Source organism: Anolis carolinensis, chromosome 4 (genome assembly GCF_035594765.1).
Source record: "Anolis carolinensis isolate JA03-04 chromosome 4, rAnoCar3.1.pri, whole genome shotgun sequence".
Taxonomy (NCBI): domain Eukaryota; kingdom Metazoa; phylum Chordata; class Lepidosauria; order Squamata; family Dactyloidae; genus Anolis; species Anolis carolinensis.
Window position 1 is genome coordinate 44,189,071 of NC_085844.1, and position 12,847 is coordinate 44,201,917.

The 12,847-nt window shown below is 35.2% G+C and overlaps 1 protein-coding gene across 9 annotated transcripts in view; it reads left to right on the forward strand.

Moving 5' to 3' along the window:
- asph (aspartate beta-hydroxylase) overlaps positions 1-12,847 on the forward strand; it is a 141,400-nt gene that overhangs the window by 58,460 nt on the left and 70,093 nt on the right. For all 9 annotated transcript variants that reach the window (XM_062980330.1, XM_062980331.1, XM_062980333.1 and 6 more), the window contains 6 exons: positions 2,451-2,540; positions 7,023-7,100; positions 7,454-7,597; positions 8,422-8,472; positions 12,032-12,076; positions 12,733-12,777. In XM_062980330.1, coding sequence (XP_062836400.1) covers positions 2,451-2,540; positions 7,023-7,100; positions 7,454-7,597; positions 8,422-8,472; positions 12,032-12,076; positions 12,733-12,777 — 453 coding nt within the window. The remainder of the gene's footprint in view (positions 1-2,450; positions 2,541-7,022; positions 7,101-7,453; positions 7,598-8,421; positions 8,473-12,031; positions 12,077-12,732; positions 12,778-12,847) is intronic.

The window sequence follows — 12,847 nt, forward strand, 5'->3', positions numbered from 1 at the left end:
CTCACACAAAATAATAGTTTTGCAGAAATTTATACTCATGAATTTTTAAAAACACATTGGATATACACATCATTTGGACATTCCTGTTGTAGTTCATATTTTAGATCATTTTCTGTGGATGTAAATACTCGTTCGAAATGAATTGGGACTGCTCTGAAAAGTTAAGCTACTTTTACTTTGGTATTTAGAAAATGAAACACATTTTTGTATGACATAAGACACTAAAGAAAAGTTCAAGAAACAATCCCATTTCTTATATAAAGAAGCTTTAGTGCTTCCTTAATTCTGCCTGGGTTTTTTTCCTGGAAAAATGGAATGGTTGCTAGTACAATTTTGTGCATGTTTACTCGGAAATGAGCTTCTCTTTGCTAAGTGGGGCTTAAATTCCAGGTAAGTGTAGAAAGGATTGCTGGCTAGTAAACCACTGAATACTTTACTCCCTCTGTTACAACACGCCAAGGAATTTTAGATTTTCTTTTGTGCAGGGTGTATTTCTTTCAGTAGAAGTGTATTCTAAATCCTTATTCTTCCTCATAATAGATGCTTGAGTTGCCAAATAACTTCAAATAAATAACACTGCAACATCCCATAAAATATGGACATACAGAGATTTTTATTTAATCTATTTATGAATTAAAATGCATTTTAAAAGTACTACTGGTTAGTAAATGTTTCTCCTGAGTTTTGCATTTTGTATAATGGGTACAATATTTGGCTGTATAATGGAACAAAAACTGAGATATAGAAAAATATGATGAATGGCCTATATAGGCATAAATGATTTGTTAGTCTCAACCACAATAGCTCAGTAATGAATCAACACATATGTAACTTGCATTAATTCAGTATGTCTACTTTAGTTGGGGGCTAACAATTGAGCTTTGGCCTAATTATGATGATGATATACATTTTTTCTAGTTAATTAAAAAGTAGAGAAAAGACATTTAGCATATCCTGACCTGTGTATTCTTGTGTACTATTTGTATGGATTATCAGACTAGGAACATTCAAAGTGGCTCCTCTTCTTATCCTTGATAATATAATCCAGAGTTGTATCCTATCTAGTACTGTACAATATTTGTGTTAGTTCTGCTAAAAGAAGTGTGTCAAAGAGAGAAGGGACTTCAATTTGAGGAGGGGGAGGATGCTGGCCAAAAGCATTATCTCTTTTCTTCCCCAGTCTAGGATCTGACATTTGAAGGAGACATTTCCTCTCCCTGGCCATCAGCTAGTTTCAAATTGGAAATGATATTTTCATGTCAAAAACATTTTTCTATTTTTTTCACTATAGCCAACTCCAAGATTGGAGTAGCTTTTCTATATCTTTAGCATTTTATAATCTGCAAAAGTTGGGCTTATTTATTTCAATTGCTTCACCAATGGTAATGCCTCCTACAATGAGTGGAAGGCCAAACAGATGTGGAAAACTGATGGAACAGGTAATTTTGAAACAAGAGAGAAGGTAATGTGGTTGATAGAGATGATGCCTCCATTCCCTAGGTTCATGTTTCCAATCCACTCATGGTAAATAAATAAATCACAGCATCAAAGGATTTAAGTCAGAAAATATTGCAAACATCTACTCGTTTTATTTAGAAATGCAGTCATCCCTCCACATTTTACATATTTGATCGCTCACAGATTTGATTACATGTTCCCTCTAGGACTTCCAATGTGACCCCCATGGCCCGAAGGACCTAGAGAGGAAATAGCATTATGTTATACATGACCCAGCCTTGTTTCAATCTGATTTTAACCAATTTTGCAAATGTGGGAGACTCAAAATAGAGCAAATGCTACTTATGAGAAATATAGACAGCCCTCCACATTCACTGGATTGGGGACACAATACCCCTGCTGAAGTGAAAAAATAAATAAAAAGCTGGTTTTTTATTACTTTAGGGGACATCTCTTTAGGTATCTCTAGGTTTTCCAGGGTGATTCTGTAGGGAATGTCTAGCAGAGGCTGAGCATAGAATCATATTGAAGGACCTAGACATTCCATGAAAGTTGGTCCCTCAAGTAACAAAAACATCAAATTTTTATTCATGGTTTCCCACTACGGTAGGGGTACTATCCCCCTAACCCCAGTGAATGTGGAAGGCTGACTCTATTTCTTGGAAGTAGTATTTCTAGCATTTTAAGTCTTCCACATTTGCAAAGCAAATTTGGAGTTTGCTAAATTGCTTACATTCGAATAAAAAAAAGGCAGGTCATATATACCAAAAAGCTATTTCCTTTCAAACAACTGAGCAGCCAGACTGATTGATTTTAATGGAATACTAGGAATTTGAAATATAATTTAGGACTTAAATTCCTGAAAGTTTCTTCCCCCAAAACTTAGTGCTTCCTTTCTGGTGACCTTTAGATTTCTAGTCTCTTAATGAAAACACAGAGTTAAAATTGTATGTCCTAAATGCTAAAGTTACTTTTATAACTAAAAAATGCAGGACTTAAAGAAAGATCTGTCCAAGAACAGCCAATTTTGAAAGATGCAGAAGAAGTGTTCCAACCTGCAAAGGAGAGATACACAAGAGCAGGTAAGCATTTGCATAAAGTAACAGAAGAATACACTTGAGTCTTGCATTTTTTTTATAATGGTGTATACCTAGATAATATCTACATATAACAACTAAAGCATTCCAAGCTTGCCCTAAGCAATAGGTTTCTAACTCATGTCATAGTGTGCTTCCCTTTCATCAGAATATAAGAATTCCTCATTGTAGAATCAATGTGTGTTATGTCACATCAAAATTGATTCTACATAGGTTGTCATTAGTGGCTGATGCCATTAGGGGTTCATGGGGTGGAAAACGTGAGGTAGAATGAAAATATTTTTTTAGGGGGGAGGTAGTTCAACGACTGGTAAAAGTTGGAAGTTTAACCTACAGACAAAATCAGATAGAGATCACTTGCAGAATAGAAGACATTGAAGACGGCCGGATTCATTGAAGACAGTTTGGACAACTGGTGCCCTTTTATACCAGTGAATCAATGAGATAATTAGATGTATTGGCAATACAGGCAGTCCCCGAGTTCCAAACATCTGACTTACAAATAGCTTATAGTTAAGAATGGGGCTGAGACAATGGGCAGTGAGAGAAATTTACCCCTCGAAAGGGAAATTCACTCCCGAAAGAGTTATTATGGGGGAAAGGTGTCTCCACTGAAACTTTATCACTTTATCACCAAAGTTTCCACAACAAGCACATTTTTCAAAATCCAGTTATCAAGAGGGATAAAAGTGAGGTGATCTTCTGAACAGGGGCACAAACAGCAAAACAAACACCACAGAGATATTAACCCTTCCTATGCTATCCAAAGCATGCATGCTTTTATGTATGTATGTATGTATGTATGTATGTGTACTTAAAAATGTACATGTTCTGACTTACTTATACAAATTCAACTTAAGAACAAACCTACAGAACCTATTTTGTTCCTAACATAGGACCTGTATAAAAATCCATTGCACAAGTTCGCCATATACAGGTTTATTTCAAAATCAGTCCTGTGTTCAGAGAGCTTGTTTCTAAGTAAACAGAATGACAACCTTTAGGTTGTGCTGACTGAAATCTTCTTAGGCACTCGGGTACTAACAACTACAATAGAGTCTCACTTATCCAAGCCTCGCTTATCCAAGCTTCTGGATAATCCAAGCCATTTTTGTAGTCAATGTTTTCAATATATAATGATATTTTGGTGCTAAATTCGTAAATACAGTAATTACAACATAACATTACTGCATATTAAACTACTTTTTCTGTCAAATTTGTTGTATAACATGATGTTTTGGTGCTTAATTTGTAAAATCATAACCTAATTTGATGTTTAATAGGCTTTTCCTTAATCTCTCCTTATTATCCAAGATACTCACTTATCCAAGTTTCTGCCGGCCTGTTTAGCTTGGATAAGTGAGACTCTACTGTATTTGCAAAACTGCTTTCATTATCATGATGTTTCATATGACTTTAAATCCCTGTTTCTTAAATGTGTTTGCTTGTGTCAGTTCTATAGTTTACAAAATAACCAACATTTTAAATAAATCATGACATCATTTTCAATAATGTGAGGCTGACCTCACACCAACCAACTGGGATTAGAATAGTGGCAAAACCTGCCTCCACAGTCCAGAAGCAACACTGTCTGCTATTGGAGTAAATGAACTTGGAAATGTAGTTTTCAATCCAAAGATCTTGACATCATGCCCATGGCTTTTCATGTGAACAAAAATGGTGTATTTGCATGTGACTCTCAAAGCACCCACAGGAAAAGAAGACTGTGTTTCCTTTAACACATACAGTGACTCTCTGCTTAGCTCAGTACATTTTCATGTTTCCAAGTCATTTATCTGCCTCCTCACACTCAGGAGCATCAATAATACTCCTACAGTAATTTTCATAGCGTATATGTGACTGGCTTTTTTTCTTTTTGGCAAAATGCAGCAGACTTTTGCTATTCTAGTCCTTTCTCACTTCACTAGTTTCAGAAGACATTGAGTGGGTGTTAATTGTTGCCATAGAGACTGTAAGTCATTTATGATGATGATTTTATAAAATACAAAACTGAATGAAATATATGCATTAAGTTCTAATTATTTTCCAGTGCCTCTCTCCTAGTTTAGCAATTTTTTAATCTCTGTAGGCCATGTTTTTGGGCAGGTAGGAGAAAAAACATGGAGGAGGAGTGCCCTCTGTGTCTCTGCAGTTCATTTTTATCTGTCTTTCATGGAAGATCAGTGGCCAGGATGGATTTACTCTGGTCTCGTAATGATTGTAGGAATTTTCCTTGTATGTTTCCACAAGAATTGCCTTGCATCCTCTCTGGGGTTGAGAAAGGCGGGGTAGAAATCCTTATGTTTTATTGAAACTGTATTTTTAACTATTTTGTTACTTTTATTGTTTTTATTTTATCTATGTTTTGTTTTGATGGATCATTTGTATTTGTATCTAGCGGCTTTGGCCCCATGTATAAGCCGCCCCGAGTCCCATTTGGGAGATGGTGGTGGGGTATAAAAATAAAGTTATTTATTTATTTATGTATTTATTATTAATAATAATGTTTTAAATAAACAAATATTTCTCTTAAACCCCTTCCACACAGTGGTGTAAAATCCACATTGAACTGGTTTATATGACAGTGTGGACTCAGATAAACCAGTTCAAAGCAGATATTGTGGATTATCTGCCTTGATATTCTGGGTTATATGGCTGTGGGGAAGGACCCTTAGAAATACGCATTGCATGACAATGAGTCATACATCCAGTTAGTTTAAGATGTTAAATTAGGCAATTGTGAAAAGGCTGTTGGAATCTGTTCTGGATGGAATGGATTATCTATATACGTAGTGTTCTAAGTTATTCAAACAACAATCAGTGAAAAATATAAATAATTTCTCCAATAGAGCCAGTTTCTGGTTATCATAAATCTTGTTAAAAGCAATAATTCCCCCCCCCCCCCGCCCCTTCTACACTTCCCCTTGCTAAATTAGGGTGCACGCATTAGATTCTTGTCATACAGTCATCTTTGTGCTGAGCCAGAGCAAATGGGAAAATCCGTTAAGGAGCACCGGGAACTCCTATATGAGGGACATCATTTCTAATTAAATGGCCATGACTCAATGCTATGCCATCCTGGGATTTGTAGTTTGGTGAGGCATCAGCATTATTTGGCACAGAAAGCTCAAGACCATGACTCCATAGCATTGAGCAGTTAAAGTGGATACATTCTACAGCATAGATGCACTGCAAGGTTTTCTTTTCCATCTTTGGAAACTTTGGTGTTCTAAATTACAAAGAGTATGCTTTATGCTACTGTGCATTACATTCAGCAGCAAATGCTTAACTGGTTTCAGGGTTTTGAAAATTGAGGTGCACATTAGATTCAATGGCACATTATTTATTTATTTATCACATTTATATCCCGCCCTTCTCACCCGAAGGGACTCAGGGCAGCTTACAACAGTGGCAACCATTAGATGCCATACAAACCAATATAAAACAGCACATAAAACAGTTAAAACTATTAAAATACATTGTAAATTAAAATATACGTTTCAAGCATAAAATTAGATTCGAGTAAATAGAGTTTCTTTACCTCCCTTTCAGGGAATGAATACTGTAAAAAGAAAAGGATATTTTCTCTAATACAGCTCATTAAGACATGACAGCCCTTCAACTTTAAGAAATATCCTGGTGGTTGATGTCTTTCTGCTCCATTTCAATGCCATTTTTTTGCATTTGAACAAAATGGTGTAATAGCAGTAGATTTATTTGTGTATGATAAGCAAACTAGCTGTGAGAAAATTCCTGTAGTCAGCAAAAGCACAGAAGCCTTCTGAACAACTAAAAAAGGGTTATCGCCCAACACATCACACACTATTTATATGTGAGTCCATTAGCACACACCATATTTAGTATCCTCATATAGGGTAAAACAGTGTTGCTCCTTTATACCTTCATGTTTGAATCAGTTCCGTTTTAATAATTTCTTTAAAATCATATTTGAGGATTGTTTTTAAAGAAGATTTTTTAAATGTTAGAATTTTTTGAAATCTCTCTGCTGCAAAAAAGGAAGTTTTGTCTCCCAACTGAGGCAATGCGTAACTGAGGCAATGCATAACAGATAACTTTTATCTGTTATGCATTGCCTCAGTTGGAAGGCAATGCAGAAACTTTGATTAAAGAAAATAAATCATAGTCATCACATTTCATGTCTGCATTAATAGGACAGACAAAGAAGTTTCATAAAACACATTGTTACAGTACTGCACTTTTCTATCTTTGCACTGATCTTAGAGGCACATTGTTATCTCCCCTTATTGGTCAGTGGCAGACAAACACCACATGTCAGTGTCGATCTTCTGAAATAGTTGGTGCCTGGGTTTGTTTTATGCCTTTTCTTCAGGGTAATGTTTTATAACAAAAGGTGAAAAGTGCTCAGTTTTTTGTTTGTGCTATGTTTTTTGTTGTTCGGTCTATTCATTATAAACCATCTCTGCTGTCTTCTCTAACTTAACATAGAACATAAGAGTGCTGATGAAGCCGAACCTGAAGATGAAATCCAATCTTTGCTGCGTGAAGTCCTTGAGTCACAACTTGGTATAAGTTTATTAATGCACCTTTTTGGAAAAAAAATTAAAATCATTTTTTTTGGAGAATTAGCAGTGATTTTGAGTAATAGAAATAATTGGTAGATCATTGTATATCTTACTAAGCATTCTATTATAATTATTAAAATTATGTTCACTTTTTTAAAAAGCAGAAGAATAATTGCAGAGGTTAAAACACAACTGTGTCCTTGACAATTTCTCTAGTTGTATTACTGGAGAAGTATGTATTACATAGGGCAGAATTACACCCATGATCCCTCTTTAGTAAGGATAATTGAGTGATGCAACTAAAACTGCTTTGTAGCATGTTCAATTTGTTACTTTTCTAATATTTTCTAATAGTAAAAGAACAAGCTGGTGATGCGGATGAAGAAAATATAGCTGAGGAAACAAATTTTGAGGAGGATGTGGAGAATAATGAAATACCTGAAGCTCCGACTCTAGAGGAGGATTATGATGGAGAAGCACACAAATCTATCCAGGAAGGTATCTAAAGTATTACAAGTATTAAATATTTCAAATATAAATTGGTGGCATTACATTATCTGAACCAGATTTTGGAAGTGGTAAGACTTCAGTTGAGTTGTGTAGTTTCATTCCCTTGTCCTGATCCTTCAGACAGATTTCCCTCATATTTCCAGATGCAACATTATGCAGATGCCTATTTAATGATACTTAAATGTGTTAAAATCATCTTTATAAAAAACTACTAGTAGAAATTTTATTATGAATTACTTTGTTTGGTTTTTGTTTTTAGACTCCACAATGTCATGTTATTAGGTGTCTGTATTGGTATAGGTTACTGTTATGCACAGTTACTGCATCACAAAAATGTGTGACGATCCGTTATAGGCACAAAGTCTTGTTTAGGCATGGAGTAGAATAGATCACTGCAGCTTCATCATTTATCAGCACAGAGCCACTTCTGAGAGAATGAATAGTCAACAATACATATCCCCTGCCCCTTGATATCTCTCTTTAGTTATATTTCTAAATTGAACTACTGAATTTGAGGGGATAGTTGTAAACAAAATGTTCAAATTAAAATAAAAGCATTCCTGGGTTAATTTTAATTAATGTCAATTTAGAGCAGAACAAAGACATAGAGGAGTTCAAGAGAAGAGTGATTTCAAGAAAACACCTGGCCTTGTGGCCCACATCTAGTCATTAAACGTGTTTTTGTTGATTCTGTCCAGATAGGTCCCTGTGTCTATAACATGGTAGATTCTTTTGAAATTAGCCTTAAATTTGACAGCATTTTCAGCTAACATGTGCCATTAAAGTAACACCATTCCCCCCCCCCCCCCCAGATCCTGCAAGTGACTATCAGCCAGACGAGCCTGAAACAGATGATACTCATGGTGCGTATGGTTTTCATTAATAACTTGAGATTTTGGAAAATGATGTATCATTAAATGATAAACTGATCTTATTATATATGCAGTTTGAATGTAATAGATAAATTTCACATAAAGAAAAAGTGAATTTAATTTATAATTGACGCAAGGGTGGGGACCTTGTGTGCTTTTAGAATCCTGACTATTACACTAGAATCCTGACTATTGGTCCTATTGGCTAGAGCTGAAGGGACTTGTTGACAACATCTGGAGAGCCACAGTTTCTCTAGCCATGATATAAACTATTGAATTTCAGCTGGTGGCCACTACTTAAAATAAACTAGATTGTACAAGGAACAATGCTAATGAAGCAGAGATGACCTACATAAGATGTTCTAGTATGGTTCACACACTGGATGTTCTTGTAGCACCAACCGTAACACACTAGGAAGAATGATGTAGACTAAGTAGTTGTGGCAAATAATCTTAAATGGAATGGAACCTATATAAAGTCCAGAGGGGAGTAAAAAGCTAAAACATTATGTCAGTAATACCTTTGGAGATGACATTTCTGTGTATAGAATGGCCTCTTTGCAGTCTGTGAACAGAGAAATTTTAGGTATAAGTAGACAGAAATACCCACAAAAGGAAAAAGAAAAAAATATGTCTTAAAAGGTTAAGAAGGACTCCCATATTAGAATCTGAAATATAAAGAAGGAAAGTCAGTTGAGCCTGTTAATGACTATGATCAGAAAAAAAATAGTTTGTTCAAATATGTGAATTGGATTAAGTCTACATGTGTAATACAGCTGGTAGGAGCAGAGGTTCCCTTTTCTTCCCACCGATATACCTCCACAACTTACCAAATACGTTCTATAAAGAGTAACTCCTACACAAACTGAAGCCTCCTCACAGGAGCATAGCTCCTTTTTTCACTCACTCATTGTGAGCAGCACAGAGTATTTCATAAGGCTTTTTTTTAGACATTCCAGCTGGGATCTATAAAATTAAGGTCTGAACCTTCCTCCTCTTTTTCTGATTTGAAATGCCCCTCCTTAACATATGTTTTTAAAGCTCAAACATTGGGAGTTTCTCATAAATATTTTTTTTTTGTTCTGTAGAAATGTACAAACAATGATAATCAAAAGGATAATAAATTTCAGGCCAGTCTTTAGTGCTTTATGTTTAGACTTCTGTCTTAAATAGTTCAAATTCCTTAACATCATTTGTGATTGTGATGCAACAATAACAATATTTCTTTCTCATCTGCCTCTCCTTATGGGTTGAGGTGGAGAACAACATCAAATTAAACTCATAACACAGATGAAAGATCATATAAAACCGTTAAAAGAGAATATAAAACTGTTATTTGATTTTAAAGAATATCAATTGTCATATCTTCTTTTTTAAATATGACAATCTAAGAATGTGGGCACACTTACTAAAAGTAAGCCCTAAAGCAAACAACGAGAATTCACTTCTGAGTAACTATGAGTAGGATTATGGTGATTATGGAGATCCACAGGTTTAAAACCACTGGTCTAGGACTTGAAAGCTAAATTGTATGTTACAGTTCTGTGCATACTTATTACAGCACGCTTTTATCAACCTATACTTATTAAACATTATAATTGTACCATAATTCTGTTTTATCACACTTGAATATTGTGTGGCTTCTCAGTAATATACAACATATGTTATCAAAGGTCCAGTAGCTTGCTCTGTTATACTCCTATTAGTGAGTTAATGTTATCATCATTCTATTATTGTAATTTGCTATATTTCTTTTCTATTTTCATTATTTTGAACTTCTGATTGTACTGAGGATAGCTTTGCGGCTGGAATTATAGATGTGAATCACTACATAGTAATTCATTGTAATAATTTGTTTTTAATCCTCTCAGTGTGAGCTGGTAAAACGCAATGATTTGTAGTGACTGAAAGCAAAACACATGCGTACATGTAGAAATGATAGCAATAGTTAGCTTGTCTCTGACATGACTTTAGAATTCACTGCTAGGCTGGAATGTATATAAAGGGAAGTACTAGAGACCATAATACCTCGTAGTATATTGTGATTTTGAAGAGTATGTATTTTTAGTAAGAATACTTTTTTGTTAGGTTAATACAGTATATTGAGTTAAACTGGCTTACCTGAGAAGCCTTCACAGAACAGTGAGTAGTAGTGCTTTCTATAATATGGCAGATAGCACTCTTGGGCTAACAAGTTGAGATTATTTTAGTGATGGCTTGTAACAGGCAGCCTGATTGCTATAATATGTGTTTATTCTTTGAAAGGGGTGCTGCATATGGCTTTAAAAATCTGTTAAGAATGGGTTTTAATTACAGCTAATGCGAAGAGGAAATGGTTTCTGAGTGTCAGATGGTCTAAACATGTGGCTTGCTTAAGTGCTGTGTGATGAACAAAGGCTGTTCTCTGTTACTAAGTTCTTTGTTGCTCTGGAATAATTTTAAAAATTACTTCTTTCATTTACTGAAAGAAATGGGCTTGAATCTATCTGCATCCTGCCTAATAAATGAAATAGCTTAAATTTAGCACCTTGTAGTTCAAAATTGTCTATATACCAGTCTACATATTATTATATGGTGTCTTTAAATTTTCTGTGTATCCATATATAGTGTTCCCTCACTACTTTGTGGTTCACTTTTCGCAGATTCGCTGTTTTGCGGTTTTTCAATAAGCTCTAAAAGACTATTATAAATAATAATAAATTACAATTTACAGCCTAAGGAAGGGAGGACGGAGAAGCCAAAGGGAGAGAAAAGGAGCCCAAGCGGCAATGTGAGGAGGAGGAGGCGATTTATCAATACACGATTGGTTGATAAAGATTTAAAATAATGTATAACTACTAAAATAATGCATAAATATTAAAATAAATATAGCATCCCTACTTCACAGATTTTCACTTATTGTGCGTGGTCCTGGAACGTAACCCCACCAATAAGTGAGGGAACACTGTATACTTAATTTTGGTTACAATTATGTTTAGAGTTTTTTTTTCTCAAAATAGCATGTATGGACATCCTTTTAAAAATCCTAACAGTCCTGTGAAAGAAGCTACAAGACAGTAATGAGCCTTAGGCTGTAGTGGAGCAGGAAGCTCAATGCAGATCTTTTCAGTTCAGCAATCTGTTCACTACATTCCACTGTTGTTAGGCATTAATGTCTAAAAAAACCCATGCATGTTGCCTCATCCCTGCTTATGTAAGAAATACAGCTGAAGAATGATAATTTCACAATTTTAACTGCCTTATGGAATTGCATAGTGTCCAATGTGTTGGGTACCATATATTCCACACAGAATAAGAAAACAGATTTCTCAAATGTGGAAGACATTTGTATATCTGTATGGACTGTGCTTTGTGACTTCTATGACTTGTTAACACTATAGTGAAGGGGTCTACTGAATGCAAGTGTGACATTCAGTGCATAAACATTGAAAGTACTCAAAAGGAAAGCTGGTGCAGTTTTGATCCCTCCCTCTCTCCCATGCAATCAGTTAATCACCTGCATCATGACTTTGACAGAGTAATACAGTGATTTTTCTATATATATTTGTAGATGACACAGAACTAAATCTAGAAGATGCCCTGGAGCACAACACAGGTATTGTATAAAATCTGCATATATTTTATATCTTTATAATCTCTCTTATACTAAATGAGTGTGTTGAGACCTGTGAAGTGTCTGAGGATGAGAACTTTGAAAATGGTTTTACAGTCTGGTTTTTGATTGTACCTTTGTGATTGTTTAGTCTGCTGATTTTGGAATGATGTTTGGATTATTGTCTACTTATTTTTGAAACTGCTTCTTCTATTATATACTCTTTTCTTGATAAATGTATTCTTTACTGTTGAACTGTGTGGTGTTTGGGTGAAAAGGAGGCACACAGGCAGCTGGGCTGCAACAGAGTGAAGAGGTCTACTGAATGCTGTGGAAGGTAGAAGGAATCATATTGATATGCATCATGTTACCGTAACACATCTATCCTATCAGTATAGGATGCCAACCTTTGCTGATATGGGACTTGAGACAGCCTTTGGCGAACATACGCTTCGAAATATACTATTGGCATGGCATGGTGCTTAATATCGTATGTTCAGTTGAAGTGCAAATGTGACACCCAGCATATAGATGCTGAAAGCACTCAAGGGCAAAGCTGGTGCAGTTTTGATCCCACCCTCTCTCTCATGCAATCAGTTAATTGCCTGCAACATGATTTTGGCAGAGTAATACAGTGATTTTTCTATATGTATTTGTAGATGACACAGAACTGAATCTAGAAGATGCTCTGGAGCACAACACAGGTATTGTATAAAAATCTGCATATATTTTATACTTTTATAATATCTCTTACTGAATGCTTTGCAAGAGGTC